General features: G+C 33.6%; 1 protein-coding gene across 4 annotated transcripts in view; it reads right to left on the bottom strand.

Annotated features, from left to right (window-relative positions):
* Positions 1–1,872: 1,872 nt before the first annotated feature.
* Positions 1,873–27,569, bottom strand: part of LOC128176168 (estrogen receptor beta-like) — a 31,998-nt gene continuing 6,301 nt past the window's right edge. For 3 of the 4 annotated variants that reach the window (XM_052842275.1, XM_052842277.1, XM_052842274.1), the window contains exons 2-10: positions 25,185–26,165; positions 21,047–21,273; positions 20,214–20,324; positions 16,538–16,651; positions 12,397–12,521; positions 11,630–11,810; positions 7,593–7,734; positions 6,991–7,121; positions 1,873–5,247 (exon numbers count right to left, since the gene is read on the bottom strand). In XM_052842275.1, coding sequence (XP_052698235.1) covers positions 4,970–5,247; positions 6,991–7,121; positions 7,593–7,734; positions 11,630–11,810; positions 12,397–12,521; positions 16,538–16,651; positions 20,214–20,324; positions 21,047–21,273; positions 25,185–26,110 — 2,235 coding nt within the window. In that variant the 5' untranslated portion in view covers positions 26,111–26,165 and the 3' untranslated portion in view covers positions 1,873–4,969. Of the gene's footprint in view, positions 5,248–6,990; positions 7,122–7,592; positions 7,735–11,629; positions 11,811–12,396; positions 12,522–16,537; positions 16,652–20,213; positions 20,325–21,046; positions 21,274–25,184; positions 26,166–27,004; positions 27,149–27,569 lie in introns of those variants that run through there. The other variant, XM_052842276.1, reaches the window with a different exon arrangement.

The following is a 27,569-nucleotide window of genomic DNA, read 5'->3' on the forward strand; positions in this document are numbered from 1 at the left end:
TTTTTTTTCCGGAATACAGATCCGTGTATTTTATGACATGTCCATGAAATTATGGAGAGCATTTGATGCATGTTAACGAAGCAAGAAAAATAAGTGTTTGTGAATACCGCCGTTATGCACTACATATTACATGTACATGTATGTGTAACCTATGAAATTCCCAATTGTTTTTAATTATTTATCCTTTATGATATATATATATATATATATATATATATATATATATATATATATATATATATATATATATATATATATATATATATATATATATTTGATTTCTGTGCTCGAAAAAATTGTATTCATTGATGGCAAAGCTTTTAGCCATTGTTTATAAATACATATATGTATTTTAATACTGAATCAAGTTTATTATTTGCGGAATATGATAAGCGCATCACTGTTTAATTTAATTTATTGTTACTGAAATTTGAGGGGGAAAAGGTTTAAACAAAATCGACCCTGAGTTATTGAAAAGTGTAGAAAAGTGGGTCAATATTGATTGATAAATGCTTGCAGAACACACGGTATGGATTCTTAGTCAAATAAAGGAAAAGCAGAGATTATCGCATGACGTCAAGCACATGCAAATATATTAATGAGTGAGCCAATGTCCTTAACAAAATCTTGTCAGACCCCCCCCCCTTCCCTCCACCTTTATTTTTTTTAAAATGTAACGACATATTTTGCGTGGTTGTTTTAATCAATTTCTACAAACTGCTGCCTAATTAGGCTTATAAATTGTCACCTTATTGGAAGTGCAGGATAAATGGAGTTTTAAGCACACTGACACATTGTGGGCGTAAGAAGATCAAGTTGGATGATTTAAAATAACGACATCGTTGCATTTGATATCGGCAAACATGAGAGAGCCTCGAATTGCGTCATGCAGTAAAAAAATATATTTGATATGCAGAAAATATTGCTATTTTGCACAGAGAGAGAGAGAGAGAGAGAGAGAGAGAGAGAGAGAGAGAGAATTTTAGTAAATACAAATCTAATCATGCATCCATTACAAAGCATGGTCAATGCGTTGTGAAAAAATATAGCCAAGCTGTTTTACATCATTCATCTGTTACAGGAAGTAAACTATGATGAAAGACTGTCGGTCACTGAAAAAAATAATAATTACTCGGTATGTGACAGGAGTAATTACTGGCAGTAAATATTTCAGTGTCTTTAGTTGGTAATTTTTAAACACATTATTTTAAAAGTAGTTTTTTAAAACTTATTTCACAATAATCATTTCTTAAATCACCACTGTTGGATTTTAGTTTCTTGTTTATTTCTGACAGCAAGTGTTGAGATTTATTTACGTGGTATAGAATAAGTGATGATAAAGTAGGAAAAAAAAGCAATGATATTTTTTTTGTAAAAACATTTACATAGCTTATATAGTCATTTTTTTGTCTTAGTTGAGCTTTGTTTGATCCCAAAACCTGTACCTCTTCTCCACGTTTGTGTGTGTGTGTGTGTGTTACATTTACATGTAACTGCATGATGGAAAATCTCTCTCCAGTCAAGGCCAGATGGAAAGACTATACATGTATATATAAGTAAAACATCTGAAGATGAAAATGAAAGCGCTTAATATGTATTACTCTGACTTTGTGTATTTATTCATTTAAGTTTTCTATAATAATTAATATACAGAAACAAAAATTGCATGTAATAAGTCATAGCTTTGAATCACGTAATTTGATTAGAATATTATTGCTCTCTGCCCACCCCCCCCCCCCCCCCCAAAAAAAAAAAAAAAACAGAATTTAATCTGAAACCGCTTTACCATATAAACTTGTTATACATGTATATTAACCCGAATTCATGCCTGGTTGTGCACACCATTGTTTTATAAGATAACATTAGATTGAAAAAGTTGAATTTTTTTTTTATTAAAATACATATTAAACTACAATATGAATTTAGGGGTTATGGATGAATGACACATAGCCAGATCCAATGTCCCTTTATCTAGATAACAGTACATGGTTAAGGTTCTGAACAACCTTCATAACAACAACATAGTATATATATATGTATATATATATATATTTATAATTATATATATATATATAATCTGCACCAATGTCAAGAAAGGGGGCGGGGCTTTGACTGCACCAAGAAACCTTTGCTAAAACTGCGCCTGCATGGAAATGGCCCCCACGACAAAAATGCTAATCAAGAGGACATCAAGAACATAGAGCCAATAATGAAAAGTCTGTTGCACTTATTCTGGGTCGCAAGTGGATATGTACTCTTAAAAACAGACTCCCCCTTTCAACATATTATGTAATGCTTGATCAAAAAACAGGAAAACAATTATCTACCAGAAATGCACGCCTTTTTTCTGTTTTGTCAACCAAATAACCCCCCTATTTTCTTGTTTGTTCATTTTTTTCAGACAATTTACATCTAAGACTTGCAATGCATTAAAGACCCATGGAAAAAAATCCATTAACCTAATTTTTTCATTTTATTTGTGTGCTTTTATTCAAGACAAAAGCTATAAAAAACGCTATCAGACCCCTTATTTAATCCAGTAAAACAATTTTAATGTACTGTACCCCCCCCCCCCCCACCACACATTTTTGGAGAATTTGTCATGCAGGCCAATTCCAAACATGCTCCTTCAAAGCACAGTGACCCCAATTCTACTTTGCCCTATCTAAATGCATAATAACAAATTTAATTCAAAACAAAGCAACCGACTAAGAGAGGACATACAATTTGTACCAGTGAAGTTGACGAAGAAAAATTAAGGAGCTTGAAAAATATTTGCAGCTTCATCTTGCAGAGAATTAAAAATTTTACAAGTGTGCCTCTCATCATATCATAAAAGCAAAAAGTTCATTTTGTAAGCTACAGTAAAACAGTGTTATGCTAGCAAATATCACACTATCAGTGAGTCACTAAATTCATTTTCTCTAGTATTAAAAACATCAAATTGAGGGATATAAAGCTAATTGGGTTTAAAATGAATCCAACTGCTCTGTTCATATGAGATTTTTTTTACTGTAGCTTGAATTTGTAATAGACTGGTTAATGTATGTCTTAACTTTAACAGCAAATTTTCAAGGAATCAGTATATGTATAGACATTATGGTAAAAATACTGAAAAAATATAACACTGTAATTCTGTTTGCAACAATCAAGCAACAACTGAAAATACTTCACTAAAATTTGTTTAGGCTAGAGCATGCAGCTTAAAAATTCTTCCAAGATTTCTAAAATGGTCACTTTTAATACAATAAATACATATAAAAAGATTAATTAAAACCCTGATAAATAAAATTTTAAAGATCATATGACTTTTAGAATGAATATCATTGAAACATTTTAAAAGATATGAATTAATTAGTTTATAATCCCACATCGAAACATTTTCAACATTTTTTTCCACAGTGCATGTCTGACAAAGTATCAATTTATATAATACATAGGCCTACACATATATAAAAATCAAAAGTAACTGAAACTCAAATAGCACTTTTATATAACAACAAACATGATTCATAACAAGAAAAAAATACATAAAACTTGTTATTTTGAAGAGAAAACAATATTTGTCCTTCTCGGCCAATAATTTTCCAGGAGTTAATTTGCGCTGTTTTCCAGATATAATTTTAGAAAGAAATTGAGAATTTTCATGATCTATGGGTATACATACTTTTAATATCCCAGACAAAAATTTCAATTATCTATAATAAAACTCCTAATTTTGATAAAAAAAAAAAAACCCCATAAACTGTTGTTTAAAAAAAACAAATGATTTTTCAATGCATTTACAAAAAGAAATTGAAGTTTCATATATTTTTTTAAAAACAGAAATATTTACATTTGGTGCATGCTTAGAAAAAAAAAGTATTTATTCATAGCCAGTTTTCCATTTAACACTACTACATGTATGTGAATTTAACACAAACAAGTGCATTTATGTACATTGTTAAGGGAATACAAAACACCTGTACCACACCTTAAAGCAGACAAAAGAATTAGCTCAACAAGAAAAGACAACTATGCTCACATTTCACATAGTAACATTAAAAAAAAAAATAAAATTATACACCCATGCAATATCTTTCTATTAAAATGCCCCCAATTGACATGGTGAAGTTCTCTTATCTGTAGCTTTAAGCTACCACAAGGAAAAAACATTCTAATAATATAAATAACAATTTGTTCGCCTAATTGATACATATAGTGCCACGTACATTGAAAAAAAATGTTTAGAGCTGAATGTTTCTGTTCCAGCTTTTTTTTTTCTTCTTTTTTTTTATCAAGAGGACAATTAACATACAATTGAAAAAAAATCCCACTTGCTGGGGATTTTTAAAGTTTGATGAATGAATTTCGTGAAGATGAAGGGATATATGACAAGATAAAAGCAAAAATCTATTTTCTATTTACTTCAATTTAGAAATAAAACCATTGCTTTTTGTTCATAGTGCACCTGGAATCTAAAAATGCAGTATACAATGTATATGTAGACACTGGCTGTAAAAAAAAAAATGCTCTTAAAATTTTGCAATGCACATCCTGAAAATGTTTTGTCATGAATCAATTTCCCTTACCAAACACCCTTAACATTTTTAGTTAAAAATAACAGAAAAAAAAGTTCAGTAGAATCGGATATATATACAATACATTGTAACAATAGAAATTCAGGACATTATACCACATGCAGTATTAAAATTCATTTAAATGTTTGTAGTATTTTTTAAATTGTTGAATTTAAATTACAAACACATTATACATATACATTTTCAACGTTAAATGCATAATTATTCTTTTTTATTTTCTTCTTCTTCTTCTTAAATTTCTCATCCTCTATGTGTACATCAGAAATATCATTGCACGCATCTGCAGCCAAAAGGAGTCAGGATATCACGATATCACGTAGGTCATTTTAGTTACACTAGGATCACCATGGTGATTGAGACAATACACATACACTTTTTTGTTGAAATTTTCAATCTCCCTCATTTGAAGATTTCTTCTCTAAAAAGTCTTGTGCATCTAGCATTTCCTTCAGTAAATCACAAAAAGTCACAACGCCCTCGGACTTGAGTCTCTGAAAGAACGCGATCCCCCGTTCGCCGGCCTGTCGTATATGGGTCAGTAACAGAAGAACTGCTGGTACATGCCGGACATTGTCCGGGTGGTATTTTTGCGCAGTGTCCACAATGGCATCCAGAAGAGACTGTTGCATATTAAAGATCTGATTATAGCTTGCGAGACGTCGCACCTCTGAAAAATTCATATTATAGAAATGTTATAACATAAACATCATATATCATTCATCATAAATATCAGCTTAGGTTGATGTAATTGGGAATTACAGTTGTCAAACTTGAATATTTTTATAAAAAGAAAATTACCGATTGAAACTGTAAAAATATCATATGAAATATTCATATGTAAAAAACTACTTGTTTAGACCCAGAAACTGTAGTTTAAGGTCATGATCTACATTTAGTAAATAAAAGTTGCCTACAAGTTTTTGAAATTTAAGATATAAATTTTTTTCAATGATCCTTCAAAACAATATATAGCTCTGTTTGATAAGGTGTACTGGGGCTTATATGTTTGCTAAACACATTGAAATGAAAAATCACGTTTTGAATTGACAAATTGAATATACTGGTACATGCAGGTATCGGGATTACTTTTCCCATGATTTAATTTAAAATCCCAAGAAATTGTTTCATTTTCTACGTAACAATTTCTTTAAAGCCATAAAGTATGAGAATAGAATAAATAAAATCAATTATGACGTCATAATTTAATTGTTCAGCATCAAAAAGACACTCTGGAATCATTCACTAAATCTTGACTACTTCTATAAATTTGGTTTAAAAAATGTTTTTTCTGGGAAAGTATTTTTTAAAAGTTACTGGTAGATACATCAAATGGTACATCTGGATGGAGTGGACTGTTACATAATGTAATTGAACATTCAGGCTAGGAGCTTATGACAATTTAATGCTTCTATAAACAATAACTTAAGAGGCACTCTCAGTTGTAGCGAATTTTTCAAGGAAAATTACAAATATTTCCATGAAAAAAAATTTTTTTAGTTAAAAGGAAATACGTAACTGCATGGTACATGTATTCCCTCTATTTATTTAATTTTTAAGCTTGCCCCATTAAGCAAAGTGTAACAAAATGTTCATGTGTTGATTTTCTGCAGGACAAACAAAACCTCTGAGCATGCAGTCGATCGAGTTAAAAGAAATCAACATCAGGGTTGACTAATCATTTTCAAGGACACTGTTTAAAATGAGCCTGATGATTCAATTGTAACACAGTAAACAACTGCTGTGACTTATTTTTATGTTACATAATGTAACAAAAAAAAATCTACAATTATAGTCTGAAATTCTGGATATAGCGGGATTTGAATAAAAAAAAAAATCAAATTTCTTTTATCTGTTTATTAGCAATATTAGTTTTTTCTCCTCTAGCATTACATGGTAATAATTTTAAAAGCATATTTCTATTTACATGTGTTTATCTAATATTACAAACTAGAAATCAGCTATGGCAACATATTGAAATGCGTAGGAGTAAAAAACATTCACACAGAATTGATTTTCAGATTACGTCGAATTTTCGGTACCGTAATTATTCTATTAATTAAAAATAGGTGTATACAGGGAAATTTCTTGGAAAAAGAGACCTGCTAGGGGTATTGTGTTTGAATATACATAATGTCTATAGCTATTTTTTCTTTTAAATTCTTCCATCAAATCTCTTTGCACTACCCAAATCAATCGTGAAGTAAGGCGAGATGTTTTTCGGCAACTACCAGGAGAAGCCCTTGTACTAAGATCATTCGATACCCAATCAGAACATGTGTCACAGAGTGCTAAAAGTACATTGCCCCTCATTCATTATTCTCTAATGTGATTGGACGGTCATTAAATGCCGCTTCCTACAGCTTTGTCTTGTCAGGGGTACACACTGAGAGGACTATATGTCGTTAATTACCTGCGTTAACGAGCACCATGGCTTGTAGTAGAAGAAGCTCATCTTTGTGGAGATGGTTTTGCATCATCTGTTCAGAAACCGCTGCCACTTGTTCAAAGATCTCTGTCATTTCTACAGTACTCCAGGAGGACCTGTTCAACACAATCATGAAAATTTATTGATCTGTATTTTATTTTTTTTTCAATCATTTCAAAAGGAAATTTTCAGAAGAATCTTAAAGAAAATTTCATCTTTTCATTTCTTTTTTAAAAAATTGACTTTTTATAAAACTCATTTTTGAAAGAAAAGCAAAATTATGTCATTATATTGATTTGAATAGAGTTAAGTAAAACAAGTGTTCAGGTATTCAATTAGGTGGAAAAAAAACCCCCACAAAAGCTGTTGACAACAGGTAAGTCAGGTGCATGAAGATGAAAATATCATTAAGGTTGTCAGGTACGTTAATATATAAATTTATATAACTAGCATTGTTCTTTCTCCAGAAAATACACAGCTATTCACAATCTACACATTTGTTTTTAAATCACCGGTAATATAATCTCAAACTCTGACACTTTGTGAGAGAGAGGAAGAGGAGAGAGAGAGAGAGAGAGATTGATTACCTGTCTAAAACAAGGTCAGGGGCGAATGCTAGGCTTTTGCCTCCATGTTCAATAGACCTGAATGCGCAGTTTAAAAGTAGGAGCTCCATCCAGCAACACTCGATCAAGTGGACTTGATCACTAAGAGAGAGATCTGTGTAACCTGCCAAGATATTGAATAATAGTTATATAAAATGTTTACATCAGTGAATATTTATTCTTTGAATTAATCATATTAAAAGCTGCTGATTAATTAAGAGAAAAAACATTGCATGATCAAGCTCAGATCTTTCTAAAGGTGAATACGTCATATTGATGTGGTCAAAATGACATCTGAAGAGCATACTGTTTGCTGATGATTTATCAATACACAGTCAAACTTTGTTATCTCGAACTAGATGGGACTGTTTAAAAACTTCGAGATATCCGAATATTCTAGATATCGAGAGTAAAAAACTTAAAAAAAATAAGTAGTTGGGACTTACAAATCACTTGGACATACCCATTGTATTCGAGATATCAGTGTTTGAGATATCGAAGTTCAACTGTAATATGTACTGCTACACCTATAAACACGGTTTAATGGGTTACTTAGGTTATATATATATCTGAGTGTGTGTGTGTGGTTAAAAATGAAATGCATAAGAAAAATTTGTCAAAGTCTGCTGGTATTTAAGTTTGTTGGTAAATCTTCTAATATTAGCCCATTGGGCTTGAACACAAAATTTGGTCATGTAACGTACCAACCAAGTTTATACATTATTTTATAAACTTGTATACCAGCTAGTTTAAAATTCATTTTAGCAAAAGGACAATTATTAATAGGTATATATTAATTACCTATAATATAAAGTTGCAGCAAATGCTGCAATACAGCCATTTATTTAACTAGTAAGATTACCTACTGTCAATCAAAGCTTAATGTACCAAAGAGAACAGGTAATAGAGAAAAGGTTAAACCTTGAAAACCTTTTTAAATTCAAATTTCCTCTCCACTATCCCTTTTATTCACCTTTGTAGATTAGAATCTTTTACTCTTTCATACTGACTTAAACAATATCATCTGGAGTCCTTTTCCATGTTTTCAGATCTAAATCTAACCTTCATTCAAAATACCAAATCATGTCGGAGAGAGATAAAATGTAGAAAGGAAATAGTGACATAACTAGCATTTTAACTGTGCAAGGTTTTGTCGATTGAGGTATTTTCACTGCATCAAGGGCCTGCTGCACAACACCAATAACTGCACATGCTGCGCCATCTTATGCAATTAACTCACAAATTAGATATTCCCAAACGTACCCTATATAGTCCTGTGCTAAATGGACTACAATCGCAATGGTTTGAATTTCCTTGGTGTTTTGATAACTGAAGAGATATAATCAATGGAAACTGTGTCAATTTGACCCCAATAATTTGTACTTGTTACGCAACAGTATCTTATTTAATTTTCTTCTCCACAAATCTCAATTACGCTTTTAACATTTTATGATTCCTTTCACGACATCATGATCACGTAGAAGATATCATCTATCAGACTGGGCAGGAGAACCTTCTTTTTTTTAACAAAGAAAAAGAAAAAAAAATTTTTTTTTAAATGCTAGAGTATGCCCAATTGGACACACTTCTCATGCTTACTTTCCCTGTTTTAAGAAGTTATGTAACATGCCCTGACCCTCCCCTTTTGAAGTGATGTTTTGGTGATATCTGGTGATATCTGGTGATATCTGGCATATCACAATGTTGATCAGCAGTGAGACGCAGCAGTCTTCTTCGAACAACACTAAGACAGGCACATGCACAGCTCTTGATGCAATTACCCTTTACAGAGATTTCTTTTCACAAAACCAGACACCTCGTGTTCTAAATGCATATTTTGACCGCATTTCATCGACTGATGGATACATAAAAGCTTGGGGTCCTAACCCTCCTTCTAAACCTGTAACAAATGAATTTTCCATCAAATTGTCAATTTTCAAGTTCAGTTAGGCATTCCTTTTGTGGCTTTAAATTTGATGAAAGAGCTAGATAGCAGCTATAGCTAAATAATAGGAATACATTTAGCTTCAACGTGAAATTGTTACCATCTTCGCAGATTTCAAATGAATTTCAAAATAAAACTTAATAAGTGCAATTATCATAACCTAACTAGTATTTTACTATCATGAATATCCCCCCCCCCCCAATGCATATATGTGCATTATTCATAAAAATATTAGGATTAATAAAATTTAATATTAATTGGTCACATTCATGTACACTATCATTAGTCAGCAGAAGAATATGATATAGTAGAGTTACTTGTAACTCATCTAGCCCTCTTTCATTCAGGAAAAACAAGTTTGCATGAGTTTGACTGAGTTTCAAGTACCCAACATTATTATTGACAATAATTTTTTCAAAAAGTCATTTTCCTAAATCATTCTTCAACTTCTCTCACAATGCAACACACAGTCAATGTGTCTATATAATTGCATGTAAGTACCTCCACCCCTTTTAAAGGGTCATGAATCATTCATAACAAAATTCTGTTACTTAGCATTATCAGCTTTCAATCATGACAATTTCCTTATTTAACCCTTAGGCTAAAAAAAATAAATAAATGTATGAAGCCGATGGTTTTCTTATTTTTCTTTTTTGTGTTCTTAAAATCTGTTCCCATAGAATAATGACTTCACTTATAAAATTTACATGAATGCATGCAATCACATTTGAAGTTTTGAGATAAAAGATCATAAAATCACCATGTTTCAGCATGCTTTTACACACAAACATTTATCTTCTTGAAAATTTTATTGGACCTAAAACTGAGGTTTAACCTATTTACTTGAAGGATATTTTCATCTGTGTAATTGGAAAACAAATATAAAATCACACTGAGCGTATGTTAATGTTAATGTATAGAACTGCAGTTCGTTATTCAAATATACACAAATATACACATTTAATACCTACAATATATCAAAACCCCCCATTTTTTAAAAATCATATCATATCATAAGCAACATGACTCATTCCCCCCCCCCCCCAAAATGTCCCATTTACCTATATAGGCAGCATTAATGGTAAGTGGGGCATTTAAATAGCTATTCCCTATATCCAAGATCAAATGTCCTTTACAGTACTTTAATTCAGGATTGAAGGACAATATGAATTGCATTTTCAAAATTATACTTGTCATTGACAATAATATGTTTCTATTAATACTGACACAAATTAATATAAATTAATAAAGCCCAGAGTGAACATTAGGAATTTCTACTGAACAAAAATAAATCTTTTAATGACCAAAGGATCCAGTTTCATACATGTAAGAATTTAGGGCATATAACCCATATTTAAGTATACAGTAAAACACGCTTATAACGAAGTCCCAGGGACGGCCAATTTAACTTCGTTATAAGCGTAATTCGTTATATCCGTCAAGTTTACAACATGAAATAGAGACTTGGGGAATGAAATTCACTTCGCTGTAAGCGTCCATTCATTATAAACGTGTTCGCTATAACTGTGTTTTACTGTATTTTGGACAGGATGTTTTTTTATTGCTGTGGGATATCCTGTTCAGAATTTGTGGATGTAAATGTCATTAAAAGCATATGTTATATTGTGACCCGATATTGCATCATAAGTGAATAACTTCCTAGAACTCGTTAATTAGTGAATCTGTTCATAATTACGGTACAAAACTTTGATGTTTCTGACCTGTATTTCAATTATAAAACTATAAAAAGTTTTAGAACAGCTATGTGCTGCATACGTAGACTTTCAATTTTTTTTACCCTGTAAGAATTCATCAAAGAAGTTCAAACATTTTCAATAATGCACATGGTCTCTCCCCAAAATAGGGATATAAAAACATCAATGTGTAGCCTTGGTCAGCATTGAAAATGCATTTTTTGATCCAGCTGATGAAATTCACTTTCTTAACCCTCAGTCCATCAAAGAACTTCAAATACTATTGATGATGAATTATTAGGTTTCTTGCATAAAAGGACAAAACAATGTCATGCATGGTTCTTAATCGGCTTTTGTTGCCTAAAGAATGTTTGGCTCACCTGGGACATTTTTGGCCCAGTTGATGAGGTGGACTAGCTCCCTCTCGGCCAGTTTGACCAGAGAGTTCAGGAGGTGGACCTTTGTGGGTGGCTGCCCATGGTTGTGGTGGCTCTCCAGCACGGGCAGCGCTGCCTTGTTTAGGGCCTGGAGGATAGTCACTGTCTGAGACTTCCTGGCCGACTTCAAATAGAGGCAAAGGTCAAAAAGGTTAAAAAAAAAAACCCACAAGCTCCAAAAAAAAAGAAGACACAATTTAAGATGAAACTGTGCCATAAAGTCATCTGGTTAAAATGTTGACTGCAAGGTCAATAAGAGGTGAACAATTGACAGATAATCTGCCTTTCAGTTAATTACCATTTCAGTCACATTTCACTTGACTAAATGACACTTGCAGTTTCAACCGTGTGAAATTTTATACACATGCAATGTACAACAGCAACTTTAAAGCTATTATTCTGCAATGCTAATTTTCTCTACAATGCTTTTTAAATATAAAAAATCTGTACTTTATTTTGTCTTTGGAAAAAAATCAAATCAGTGAGAATCTTTAAATTTTATATTTATAACTCTTTAACCATTAATTCTTGTATGACAGAAATTTACATGAACGATCGATCTGTAAAGAAGCTAGATTTTTTAAGACGATACCTGCATGCATCTGTATATAATTTTAGTAATATAGGCTAAGCACTTACATTCTCAAACAAATATGAATGATAGCTAGGAAGTTTCAAATACAAAAAATGTCAAAGACAGAAAGGCCTACCTTTGCGGGGTTGGGGCTGCCACTCGTGGAATTAACGGTGTTGTCCGAGGAGTCAGCACGACTCCGTTTGGTGGCCGCTGGCTTGGACATAGAAATGCTACCTTTCCTTTCCTTCCTCTGGCTCCCTGTAAACAAAACAACATCTAGCTAACTTCTGATAAACTGCTTCCGGCGAACATTACTAAGAGTGCAAATCAATAGAACAATAAACGCTTCTATAATTATGCAACACAGTGAGGTTTTTTTTTTTCCTTTAAAAGATGATTAGAAATTCTTTCAATATTATCTGCAAAGGATGAAAATAAAAGTCGTAAATTATCTATTCGAAAAAACTAGCAAAAAAAATGAAAAATAAAGGAAGTACTGCCTTCCTAGGTAACAGTATGTAAACGTGCATGGCCGAAACAGAGTATATTATTTATTTATTCTTAGAAGACGACCGCAAACCAAAACAAACAATAAAACTTAAGAGGTCATTAACAATAAGACATTGCTGTATATTACAGGCAATTATAATTAGGGAAGAAACATCAAAACTTTTAAAAAATACAAAGCCTTAGTTGTTTTGTTGGAGCTCTTTGAGTCTTACGTATATATCTCTCTCTTTGAAACTGTATAGTATCTCTGACACAGTTGCTCTGCTGAATTATAACAATCACTGCGGGGAGCAGAACCAAGGCAAAAAAATATGCAGACTAGCTGTGCACCCAAAAAACGTCTGATGACATTCATCACCCTGCGACTAAATTATATGCTCCGTGAATCCTTAATTATTCCGTACTTTGTAAACCCCTCCTCTTGACTCACTTTTTTTATTTTCCTGGTTAACAAAATTCTCACAGCTGTGCAGTGCTCACTACTGCATACTGAGGGAAGTGTTACTCAAAGTACAACGTACCAGCTCTGCTTAAATTTAACTTTAATAACCACATTACTGTAACTATAAAAATCCCTATCAAGGATGCAGAGAGGGAGCAGAATAGGTACTTCCTACAGAATGACAATTTTCTACCATCATTTTCCTTTGACTAAATACACTCCAAAAAATATTATGTTTGCACTTTCGGTACTTTGAAGATGAAAAGTACAAATTGAAGTAGGTCTCTCTTTTATTACAAGTATAAACTTATCAGAGTGTGAATAAAAAAGTTCAAAATGCTTTAAAATATCTTTAGAATTTGCAGCATATGAAGTACATAATCTGCATTTTTCTGATATATAATGAGGATGACTCTTAAATAGAGATCTATTTACAAAAGTTTGTCCTTGCATGATTATTATCATTTATAAGTTCTAGCTTTCTCTGAAGAAGCTCATGACAAAGAGGTTTAATATTGTCAAAGCTATCTTCAGCATGTTTGATATCTGAGCCATCAAGTATCTGCATATTGATGCAACAAGTAGAATTTATCAACACTATGGCTGATATCAGAATTTACACATTAATCAATATATACAGATTTATCATTATGAGATTATAGGAGATATTCTGATTATGATCAGGATTTTTTACGTAAAAGAGAAAACAAAAAAACGCCCAAAAATGGCAATAATATATATAAATATAAACAATTCTGTAGCAGGAACATTTAGCAATTAATATTCTACTATTACAGTGAAAAAATATATCTTTACCATATAATCATGCATGTCAGATAATTTTTAAGAAATTTAGTTGACGTTATAACGATAACTACCAGTAGTCCGATACCAAGATTTTTGAGATGTGCAATGTAAAAGGATCGACCTAAGTAACAAAATGAACCTGAATCTCCCGAGTATCCTGTGACCTTGACATTGACCTAATTGCTAGACACTAGATGAGACACATTCACCGCCCACTTCATTCCTATAACATATCCAATTTTTGCTGATGCCTCTCACAGACAATAATTGAAAAGGTCATTAGACAGCCATTATTTGCAATCGATCGAACATTGAATGTATCTAAAATAAAAATTTCCCTTTTAAAAAGAACTTAAATCGATAAAAAAGGCTTGGTTTTGTGACCTTGACATATCACTGAAAATCAATGATCTTATGGAGTTTTATGTATGTCTGTTTAAATATTGTAAAACTTGTTCCTTCCACGTATATTGTGAGAAATAAATATCGATAAATTTAAGTAGCCTAAACCACGGACATCAATCAGTAATTGGTTATAATTTTTAATTTGAATGATTTCGTACAACATAGAAATTAAAATTTATTTACTGACCTGCAGCTAAAATTGTACTACTTTAAGCAGAGAACACGATATAGAGCCTAGCTGTGTTTAAAAAATGTAGAACAATAAAGGAAAGATATATCAGTATTAGCCCTTGATAAATAAGAGGGTAATGGAAAATGTCAAGTCTAAATCTCTTCTACGCAATGCACTTTCTATAGACTAATCAAACTGATTTGGTGTTTGAGAGGAGACAAATCCATTGATTTCGCAAAACGTCAAGTTCGGAGACAATCGGTGGCAGATGGTCTAGACTCGCTTTTATAGATTTAGAGCGTTTAATTAATGTTTTTCTGCGTATTTCTGTTCTTCTCATTCTGGCTGACCGCAGTATAAACAGACGACTTAATTTTTTTGGTCAATAAAAGAAACATATCACCCAAAAACACGACTACCATCTAAGGAGGCGTCGAACTAATAAAACGTCGACTTCTGTATCAAAATACGGAAAAGTTTTTGAGAAAGACTCTCCAAAATATAATAATCTTGGTCTTTTTAATGCAGCTACTCCGAGTGATCATTTGTTTTATCTGTCTATTGCTGTCTCGCTATTGCTTTTAGAGGGATGTAATATTCATGAACTTGCATGATGATAAATTTTATACTGGACAATTTTGAATCACTCTCGATCTGTCTCTCTAATGGTTGGAAATTATGAAATGATATACCGGTACAACTCAATGCAACGATAAATATGAAAAGATATGTGTAATCTATGTAAATTACATAAAATGGGCATATAATGTTAATTGATACCAAAAGAGGTGTCTAAATATCATAAAAGCCATAAATAAAAGATATTAGATCAAAATAATGAATTAAATGAAGTAGAAATCAAAGACTTTGACAAACTTTTCTTGGATGCTGAAAATTCCAATTAGAATAGGATCTCCATCAATTACATCAAGAGTAAAAAAAAATATTTAAATTAGGCCACATAAAATTAATATTTAGATTCTCATCCTGAATTGCAAAAAATATGGGGCGGGTGGGTGGATTTTATTTATTATTTTTTTTAAAAACACCTTTTTACCGTTCTAGAAATAACAACTGCTCTATTTTTAATTGTTAATGCTAATACGATCGAGTAACCAAACCCAATTTTAATCTTTAAACTCCATTTTATTTTAACTTAACTGTTAATGCACGAAGCCATTTGTATCCTTATAATAACAATCATGACTGGTATCACCCAAATGGTAAGTTTAGGCAGCCATTAAAATGTTTTGAATTTTTTGAATACCCAGCCTGATTTTTTTTTTCCTGATTTTTTTTTTCAAAATAAAATAAAATGCCAATTTCAGAGGGGTGGGCGGGGATGAGAATCTAAAAATTGATTTTATGTGGCCTTAGTCTAAAGTAACTAACTGTTAAATTATAGAGGCTGGCTGGTCAACAAATTGCCAATCAGATGATCTACTTTGAATTCTAACATATAATACATGTCATTCCTGTATATTCGTTTTTTTTTCATGTGTCACAAAATTGCGAAAATAGGAAAAATGTGTAGCATTTTTAATTTGCGTCAGTCATTTTTTTGTGATTTCAAAAGTTTCTTATAGAAAATGATACAGAATATAATTCATGCGAATTCAATAATTTGTGATTTAAAAGAGATCGCGAAAAAAAGCGAAAAAATAGACCATCACGAAAATTACCGTATATACGGTAATATAATCTAGGCCACAAGTTAAATATTTAGTGAACAGAAGAAAAAAAATCAAAATATTCAAGGATTAAAATAAATAGTGTTACAGTTAATAAATGTCTTCATACAGAGCTTCTTAATCAAAGGAGTGGTTTCAATATTACCAGAATATAGCCTAAAGATGGTAATGAAAATCCAACCCTCCATATAGAGAGCAATTTCATGGAACTCGGTACAAAAATATATATATATATAATTAATGGTACCTTTGTTCATTCCAACTTCATAGCACTTGCGTAATCTGCATGCCTGACAAGACTTCCGTCGGTGTTTGTCAATGGTGCAGGTATTGGTGGCTGGACACACGTAATCTACAGGCCCTGATGAAGAAGAAGAAGAAAAAAAGGAATGAATTGGGAGGGCCGAAAAAACTTGTAAATTAATAATGTAGAGCAGATCGACTACATGGTCTAGCTCCTCTCGTCTGGTTTACAAGTAGTTCGGAGATCTTGCAATGAATATTTCATCAGACAAAGCAGTAGCAAAATAAGCAGGTAAAAAAATATAAAGGCAGCTAGCAAATTCTTCAGTTAATTATAGCGCCACGCCGCTGATCATGAAATTGTTGACAGCACTTTTGCCAATAAAATAATTATAATTAACACCTGTTAACTTGATTCACATTAAAACACAAAAACCAAAATATGTATTGAAAATAAACAAATTTTTCGAGTGCCTTGTAACTTGTAATACAGTAAAAGCAACTGAAAAACTGCACCCACAGTTCAAAAGAGTAAAGGTGGTGGGAGATGAATGCTTATGTGATTATGTAACTTAACCTTTCGCGTCGACATTTAACTGTCGAAAAATTTTTGAACCAGTAATCTTTGGTGCAATCCAAGTTCATGGAGTGAAAATGCATGTCTGGTCACAGAGTTAATGCCTTTATGACATGCAGCACAGTTTATATCTTAATTCACATTGCATATTATGAAGCGTTCCATTTTAGTTTCAACATGTGCATCATCTGATCACTTCCCATTTTATCAGGGACGTATATATACTAATTAACATATACATCCCTGATTTTATATATACTCACATGATGTACATACCAGCGGTATACACAGTGAAAACGTGAGCAAAATTTCTTTCCATTAAAATGTCTCAGTATTTCCTTACCCAATTATGAGCAGGTTACATCACCAAATGTATAATTCATAAATTTTATCAATATTTGAGGAAGAAATATATCAGTGGGGAATTATCACATAAATCAATATATCTCCTGTGGATATATAATCATTCCAATTGAACATGTTGAAGGAAATTTTTCATTTCAGGTTCTATAAATGCTCCACTCCTTTAAGGAATATTGCTACTTCAATTGAGAATTGAACTATGTATTCCAAATGGGGATCCAATGAAATAGGCCAGAAATGCATTCATCAAAACATAAATTTAAACCTACACATCAAGGCCTCGAAATGCTTTGCTGGGTCATTGACCTTATAACACTATCTTTTTAGGTCAGAAGTGTACTTTGCTCGTTTTAAGATTTCTCTTTATAAAAAAAAAATTTCATTATAGGCTACTATCAAACATTCCTTATATATTAATAGCAAGAATTATATTTTTAAAAAACCCAAGAAAAAACAGGAATTTGAACAAGAAATTAAAAAAAAAACCCTGACAAATGTATATATCTTGATATAACGTATATATTTGTTTATTATGCGTCATTTTCTCTTCACACTTAACAGCTTAATCACTAAATGAAAAAAAAAAAAAACAACGCAAAAAAGTCCATTTAGGCCTACCATACAATGAAATGAATAAAAATGGTCTAATTAAATTTTTTTTAACTTGACTGTTTAAATAGTTTTTAAAAATAATTCTTCATAGTACAGACTTACGTGTCTATGGAAAATATACCTCCGAATCAATGTAAACAGTGAATATAAATTCTTCAACACGACGAACAGGAAATGCAGACCTTATGCATGCAGAGAGATATAAACAAACAGTTTAAAACTTCACTTCCTCTGGCTATTCACGCTGGAGATCGGAGACACATCAGATAGGGAGATGGAGAGAGATCAACCTGATTGAAAGAGTTCTAGTTTGACCTGTCTTCGAAATATGTCACAGTGCACAAGGGGGCCCGGTGCAATTTGTAAGGAATCAATAGCTGGAGTTTATAGTTTTGCCGGCCGGTGTGCCTTACATTACACTCTGCATGCCACATCAATTACACAACGCACTGCCCTATATATTTTACGCAGTGATATAGCCCATATCCTTTTAGATTATCATAAAAGCCTTTAGATTACAATAAAAGCCCTCACACTCTAACAACTAGAATTCCATTACTTAGGGGGAATATAATAGTGAAGGAAGACTTTTTTTCTGCTAAACTAGATATATCACCGGTTGTCCCAATTGACCTAGATTATAAATAATGCCCAATCAAAATCCTGTGGCTAAAAATGGAATGATCTATAAAATCACTCATTGATATATCATGGTCTTTTTACTTATCTCTTAATGGGACCTGTCTGCTAAAGGATATTGTCAACTCATCATACTCAACACAGATATAAAGTATGTAAAAGTATTTAGAATTTTTGTTTTTAAAATAAATTGCTTGTTGCTACAGGCTAACATTTTAATGATGATGAAATCCATCTTTTTCCATTGACATCAAAGAAAACAAAATGCATGAAGAGAAAAAAAAATGCTCTTCATTTCAAAACTATCTAAAGGTCTTTGTTCCATTTCCATCTTGAAATTGTGATGGTTTTTTTAACAATTGTCTTATTGATAGCTAGTGGCCTATATATGTCAACTTTGCCAGAAACTTCAGATTGCATTTTCTGCAATTGCAGATCAAATACTGGAAGAGTGGGCGGGTGGTTGGGGGTGTGGGGGTGGGGTTCGAGTTGACCACTATAGGCGATACCAATCCTCTGTGCACACTTTTTTGGGTACGTTATAGGATCCCTTAACCCTCAATCCCCCCCCCCCCCCCCCCAAAAAAAAAGTTTACCATCCAACAGAAAAATCAATTTACCGGTAAAACAAAGGGCATTGCCCTTAACGTACACATGCAGACATTTCATGCACTTGATCTTGAAAGAAAATGACAATAAAAAAAAAAATGAGGTCATGATAGGCCTGCATGAATGTTTAAATCTCAACAACAGAATAATTGAATGTCTGCAGGAGTTCAGAAAATTTTGTCAGAATAATTTAAGACATAAAAAATTCTGATAACAGCAAACAACAAGGTAATACGCAAGGCATTCAAGGATGAATAATTGGAGTAAAAAACACAACAAGAAGCTTTGTACAATGATCAAACGATCTAGACAGAGCGTTATTATTTTTGGAAACAAAAACAATTTTCATGTGTAAAGCGGGGTTAATTGATGTATGAGGTTCATGATATTGCTTTATATTCACTCTTACAATAGTCTTCTTTTTTTAAATTGGGAGTTGTTCGTGGTTTTTTTTTGGGGGGGGGGGGAATGTAAATACTCTGAGTGCAGTATTAATTAGCATCCAAAGCCTGGGCTTGCTCCCAATCTTTTGAGGGAAGGGTGAAGGACAAAGCTATTTAAGTATCAAATTTACATTGCAGATTTTTTTTTTCATAAAAGTACACCCAATGACAAGGGCATGGCAATTTGTCTGGAACAGCAAGACTTCAACATAGAGAGAGAGAGTGGGAAAATGCCTTGAATTATGTAACAGAATAATTTGCAAATACCTTGAGTACACCTTCGTATTAACTATATATTAGTTGACAATATCCTTTGTTGTCCTAATGCAGAATCTTATTTTCATTCCCATTTTTTCTTGTGACAAGCGGTACTTTGAATTTTTTCTTTGATTTTATAAAATTCATATTAAAATAAGTAACTTGAGTCCACGTCTTACCCTGAATGCTTCTTTTGAAGAAGGCTTTGCACCCCTCACATGACCACACCCCATAGTGAAACCCTGACGCGTTGTCACTGCAAACCTGGCACAGTTTATTTGGTCCATGAGCTGAAAAGATGATGCATTTGTATACCATTCAGTACAATGAAGAAACAAGCAATTTATATCAGCACGTGTATTTGTTGCTATAGATTCGATGATCAGAGACCTGCGTAAGCCCATATTCAGTTGTTTAGCGATAATATAGAGTAATTGGTAGGTGTAACGATACAAATGTAGAAAGAATGATGATTGGAAGGTGTCAGACATTATGGTCCGTGGAGAAATCATGTCTGCTGAAGCCCACATAAAAATGAATCAATTGTCGAGAGTCTAAAACCGAGTTTTGCAGACATATATAAAGAGAGAAAGATGAGGAAAATTAATAAATTGGGAGTCTTTAACTTAGATAGCATGTAATTGTTTTGTTTTTTTATTAAGAAGATGTCAAGCATCTCTCTCAAAGGATTGTCTAAGATATTCTTTCTTGTTTTTGTAAATTGAAGTTTTCACACTTCATAAATCAGCTTCTGTTATATGTTATTTGCACTAGAAGAACATGGTTTCTTTTATCAAAATGAGCTTTAAAAGTATGAGAATGGATTCTAAAAATATGAATGCATGAAATGAAAACCAGAAAAATGTCACGATTTACTAAATGCAAGTATGTAAAAGTATGTATACCCAATGTAGTGCACCCACAAATAACTATGCACAGCTTAATTTGAGATAGAAATCTTTGCTTTTTTTTCTTAAAAAAAAAAATCACAAACAAGAAGAATAGCTTGTACCTGAAACTGCACCATGCTTCAGTTTTCTGCCATCAGCAAATGATAGGGAGGGGTCGAGTAGGGGTAGGATCCGCCCATCATGGTCCCGAAACTCCAGGGTAGTGGAGGAGGGAACCTGATTATGCATCATGTAGGGCATGGATAAAAAGCTTCCCTGGGGCACCATTCCAGGGGAGTGGTGGGAACCATGGCTCTCCTCCTTGGGAACCAGTTTCTCAATAGACTCTCTAGAAAAAAAGTAAGGAAAATTAATTAAATATCATTACTTAAGTCTATCAGCTGGCCTGTAACTGATTGACTGAGTCTGGTTTTTTAACCATCTCTCTCTCTTTCTCTCTTTTTCTCTCTCTCTCTCTGACTCATTCTTTCTTTCTCCCTCTCCTCTATTTATTAAACCCAAAGTCATATTTTGTGTGTCAATTTAGAAATAAAATGTGTCTTTGATTGAAAGGGCATGTTTCTTGTCCTTTAACTTTATTAAAATATAGATACATTGTGCAAGATTTATTGGCTTTTGTGAGGGGGAGGGAGATTAGGAGTAAAAAAAACTTGAAATCTAGGGCAACACAGTTATACCCTACCTACATGTCTAACTCCATACATTAATGGCCAATTAAAACAACCTTGCACAAACTGATTTTGCAATAAAACTAGATTCATTCCCCCTCCCCCACTGTATTGCTTACATGTTCATAAGCTAGATCCCTGAGCCTTGATACATCTAGCTCTTTTATAATTAGTCATAAACTAATAAAAAAAACCGGTGTCAAAACCCTTCAGACAAGCCAATCGTTTCAAACACAACCCTGCAACAACTGGCCTTTGTGTCCGTAATTGATAGAAAAATTTGAGCCATATTTCTTAATGTGTTGCCATGGCGATGGTGATTACAGCGATGGGGTCATTCAGTCAGTGGCTTCAGGAAAGAGCATGTGTAGCATGCAAATTCTGTAAAATTCCTTTTCTCCACAGCTAGGGTCAAGCTGACCTTTCGTGAGAAAATTTTGGCCAATGAAAAGAAGATTATCCCCCTGATATTGCAGCTTCTTTCCTTTTCTCCTCCTTTGCCCTTTGAGGTGATTTCAAATAAACTGTTGTTATAAATATTCACTGATTTCCAATCAAAGTGACACTTAACGACCCTTCACACAAATAGATTTTCTGGCTCTTATGTAAATATGTTTTGACATGAATAAATTTTATTGATTCTCTTCAGGAATTGAATGTTCCCATTACTTCAATGCAATGAATTGTGCATGCACTAAAGCGACCTCATTTTATAAAAAAAATGGGGGTGGGGATTAATTAAATTTTACAGCACTCTCCTTCGATAAAATGATTTGAAATTAACACAGTACCATCCTTTCCACCAAAGTTAGGGTTTGCTCTTTTTCTGTCTTTTCAAGAGAGATATTCTCATTTTTTTTTTTTTTTCATTAAAATATAATCATATATTATTATATCACAATTTGTGATACAACTCTCAAGAAAAGAATATCCATAAAAGAAATATCACTTAAAATTACAATTTATTGAGATTTAATCTTTTAGAATTTACACAAACATGTTCCTTGGAACATTTTCAAAATTTAAAACAGAGAAGAGTCTCTGAGAACTCTCTGTTCAATTCCTCTATATCTTCTTTTTTTCTGCCCCCCCTCCCCCTCTCTTTCTCTCCAATATTACTTAAAATTAAATTAGTTGCAGATAGATTAGACTTGTGAAAAACATGTCCAACAAACAGTAATGAATAAAAAAGATCGTATTTCCTTTCCTCATTTCCATCTTTATCTTTTTATTAACCAACAAAATAGTTAATAGATTTTAGATTGAAAGTCATCACCACTCCCCTCCACCCCCCCCCCCCCTTCCCATTTAAAAATGGCCTAATTCATTATTTAAAGTACATCATGAATTATTAATACTTTTTATTAAAAAATAATTTTAATCCTTCAATGACAAGTTTAACCATCCTGTTCCACGTGTTCAAATTCTACTTCTATTTATATCCAAACTGTTTTTGGATCCGCGCCTGGAAGTACCAATACCCCGGGTTAGTCCTGACTACTAACACAGCTGAGACACATACCCCGACATACTCTCCGCTTCGTCCCCCGTCGCCGACGCCGCCGCCGAGGACTCTCTCAGAATTCTACAGACCGTGCCTCCTGGGTCAGACAAGCCCTGAATCACGGTTAGAGCATCCTCGAACTGCTGGTCGTGATATTTTGCTTCCATAGCACATCCATACAAAGAGAGACGACAGGCACACACAATTGTAAAATATCCCTGAGAAAATACATTGGTGAGCTGTGGTGTGATTACATGGATAAAAACAAGGACGAAATGTTGTCTCTTTTTGTTGGTCACTCCAACGTCGATCACAACGATCAAGAGGGGATAGCTGTAGTTTCCTCCCAGAGCCCTACCCTGCCCATAATTCACTCATTTGGTCATCTAATGCTGAATCGATACACAGCCACTTTGCTGACCGCTGGCTAGCCGGCCGCATGACCTCAATAGCACATGTGCACTTTTCGACCGCCGTTGGTCAAACACCACACACAGTGGCCTTCGTGTAAAGGCCGGGGATTTAAATGGCCGTCTCGCCATTGCGAGGTTAAATAAAAAATCTCGTCTGCTATACAAAGGTGGACATGTACTACATGCTACTTAATCTTTTAGTGTGATGAAAACTATTAAATAAAAACGGATAATCAGTAATAAAATTATTGGTTTTTTTTTTCATTTCAGAGATAGACAGTATTATCATGACTCAACATATTTCACATCGGCTTCACGTATTACATGTATAATTGGGACTGACCCCAGATCTAAGAGTTTTTGTTTGTATGTTTTTTTTGGGGGGTGGGGGTGGGGGATGGGGGGTCTGGCAACAAAATGGTAACGAGAGAACCCCTCCTTTTTTATGCAGTTCCTGTAAAATGCGCATTTTTTTCAGGCAAAATTAGTATGCTGTAAACCAAGCAATACATTCTGTTCTGTTGTGATAATTCTCCATACATTCTGCGTATATACGTGACTTATTGGTCTTACTCAGATACACGTGAATGTTTTAACAAGTTATATACAAGAATAGTCATTCTCTACACGGTTTTGCACGTGTATAAGAACGTTATACATTGTAAAGCAGGAAGCTAATATTTTTCACACGCCAATCAGTGACGCACTTTATAATGATCTTGTTTTGAGAACATTGTATAATTATTTCATTAAGATCAATAAATGCTTATTTCATGTAAATATTTTTTTTTATTCCACTAGATTTTTTTTAATTTAATTAAATGGGTTCATTAGATACAGCTGTGTATACATGTACGAATACATTTGGATTAAAAAATATGATACGACAATTAAAAAAAAAAACTACCTGAGGTATTGATATCAATCTTTTTAAATCTTTAAAATCCTTGGATTCACATTTAATTAAGTTGCCGTAATTTATAAGTTATGCATTTTCATCGATAAAACCACCAACCCTTTATCTGGTAATGAAAGAGCGATAACTTCTTTACAAAATAGAAACCTCAAATTCAATTAGAGTTACCTTTCCTGTCATTTGAGATAACTCTCTCTCTCTCTCTCTCTCTCTCTCTCTCTCATATGCATGACTTTCAAAAGCATGATCACATGTTTATGTAAAGAAACAACTGTTATAAAAAATCTCCGACAGGTCTACAAGCCTACTCAAATTGTCGCTAATTATGTAAAATGATATTCATTTGTTCAATTATTGCTGAAACACTTGTTTATCTCTTGAAGACTTTCTTATTAAAAATCAACGCAGAAAGAAAAATAAGTTCCCAACTGGCAAAAAATTACCGTACAGGAAAATGAATGTCAACGTGTAACGCGTTATACATTTACCAACCCAGATATATATTTATATTAAGCATGACATAAACTCCATTTACACTTTTTGCCGATTTTGCGTATTACCTTACCAGCCATATAACCAGTGTTACATTGGTGACCATTGCTTTTTTTTTTACTCAAATATAGAATTTAGGCTCAAATATAACCGACTTTAACCTAAAGATCCTCCTGGCACTTTCAAAAATTTTATATAGAAAATCTTTCAATTATAAAGATTATCGCAATGAAAACGTTTACCTACCTTCGTGACTCGTATCCATTTACGAAGAACGGAAACGATGCAGTTTCTCGATCCGCAGGACTCAGGGGGAATCGTAAGTGGTTATATCGAGGTTCTGTAAGAATCCCAACCAAGTTCTTTCGCGAGTCCAGATCCTTGCGATCTGTCAGCGAGTCGTACGACCCGAGTCCAAAGTGAGCAGAAAGTCTCTGTTCGATGTCTCGATGAACTTGCGAGTCTATGGAACTACGATCAAAGAGTCTGTCTGCACGATTTTGATTTTCCTTCTGAATTTTGGTGGACAAATCGCGAGGCTCCGAGTCAAAGTTGTTCAGATAGTAGGAGCTTTGCAAAGACTGTCCGTACAGATACGAAGGGAAATACGCCGAGTAGGTCGTCGTTGTGGGACTGGTAGGGAAACCCGACATCAAACTAGAGGCCACCATGCTGTTAATCAAACGCTCGCTCCCTCGCACCGAAGTCGCCGCCGTCTGCGGGTTCCCGCTGTTTCCAAAAGGAGGCAGCACGCTTCCCGCCATCGGGGAGATCGGCGAGGAGGCGGTGGGAGGATGTTTCTTGCGCTCCTCGGTAGTGAGGCTGGCCGTCGCGCTAGCGCGGGAATCCTCACGCGAGGGGTCGTCTGATTCGTTGCTAGGAGACAGACTCTGGCATGAACTTCTACCACTGGAACATGATCCGGGCACTCGCTGCTCTTCCTCCACTTTCTTCGTGATCAAGTCCCTCAACAGTTTTAACCCCGACGGACTCTTAATGTCCCCGAAGTCCTTCTCGTTCTCATTCTTCTCGGAAATCACGGACAATTCCGATGAGCAGGATCCGGTCCTCTCCCGCATATCCTCATCATCGCTGGTCGTTCGGATTTCGTCGGTCGACATGAATTGCTCGATAGATGTGGGTCCACTTTTAGGCTTCTTTGGTGGTGGCATATTTGTCAACTGGCAAGTCAACACTTCGATTGTAAGTCAAAGTGCTCAACTTCAACTACAACAAAAGAAAGAGGAATTTCAAATACAATGTCGCTACGAAATTTGTAACCATAACGTGTACTATCTTCATGAACACTTTATATTTAATCAAATCCTCTGAAATTCAATAGGCGTTTTACTTATGCTCATTTATAGTTTGTTTTAAATAATAGCAGACAAATACCAATGCATGTTTTTATTTTTCAAACTATTTAATCTAATCTTCACCTATCCCATTTTACCGTTCAAATAATATTGAATGGTCATCGTATATTTTTTTCCCGCGAGTTACCTCGCTTAGATTAGCCGCCCGTTCTTTGGATCACCACAAACCCATGTATACATCATAATAGAGTAATATTAATGAATGTCAGTGTAAACAAGAAATATTTTGCAATTTGAAAGGAGGATGTTTTTTTTCACGAATTTAATTACTGTCTTGATTAACCACCTGGAAATTCCATATTATAGTAAAATATGGAAGAAAATTCATCCGTTATTCTCAGAAATGATGTTAATGTTCATAGAGGAAAAAGAAGATGAAAATTAGCCTTAGTTACAAAATAATGTAAAACATTCAATATCTGAAAATTCAGTGAATTTTTCAAAATTTCTCTTTTATCATAATATGTACTTAATATCATATACTTTATATAAACACCATACATAAAATCTCTGTACAATACATCTCACAATGAAAATCAGACTGTATCTAATGCAACATTTGATTTTTTACTCAAGAAAAATACCAGAATAAACGCATCATTCGATAGAAAATAATGTTTTTAAACTTAAACTTAAATACGACACAAAAAACCCCTTAAAAGCCGAAAATTGAAACACTTATTTACCTACCAAAAAAATCTCAGAATAAAACATCCTTTACTCGCATCATTTGAAAAATAAAAAAAATGGAAAACGTATTCACTCAGAACTCCATTCACGTCACAAAATAAATCTAAAAGCGAAAATCTAGACCGTCTGTCAAATAAGACACTAGAGTTTCCGGAAGGAAAAAAAAAAGAAGAAGAAATTTGCTTGGGTCACACCGCGATACACGACCGAGTCGCCTCAACAGAGCAGTGAGCGACAAATTAATTACCCAATGTCGGTATGTCCGGTTGTATATATATGTGGCCGCTCTACAAACCGGTTAACCCTACTGACCGTTCATTGTACTTGTAAATACGGTGAGAGAACGCGGGAGACATTTAATGTAGACTGCTTACATACTACATGTACGTATGCAGCGCAGGTTTTTAGGCAGAACTTTAATTTCGCGAAAATATAATTTTTCTCGCGACCGTCTTCGATTTTATTTCCACGTGCTGGCTTGTTTGTCTCAGTCTACAGTTACATGTAAAATGAGATTATACATGTAAATTCTAAATAATTTTTAAGTGTTATATTAAATTTAACA

Source organism: Crassostrea angulata, chromosome 3 (assembly GCF_025612915.1).
Source record: "Crassostrea angulata isolate pt1a10 chromosome 3, ASM2561291v2, whole genome shotgun sequence".
In the NCBI taxonomy this organism is placed as follows: Eukaryota; Metazoa; Mollusca; class Bivalvia; order Ostreida; family Ostreidae; genus Magallana; species Magallana angulata.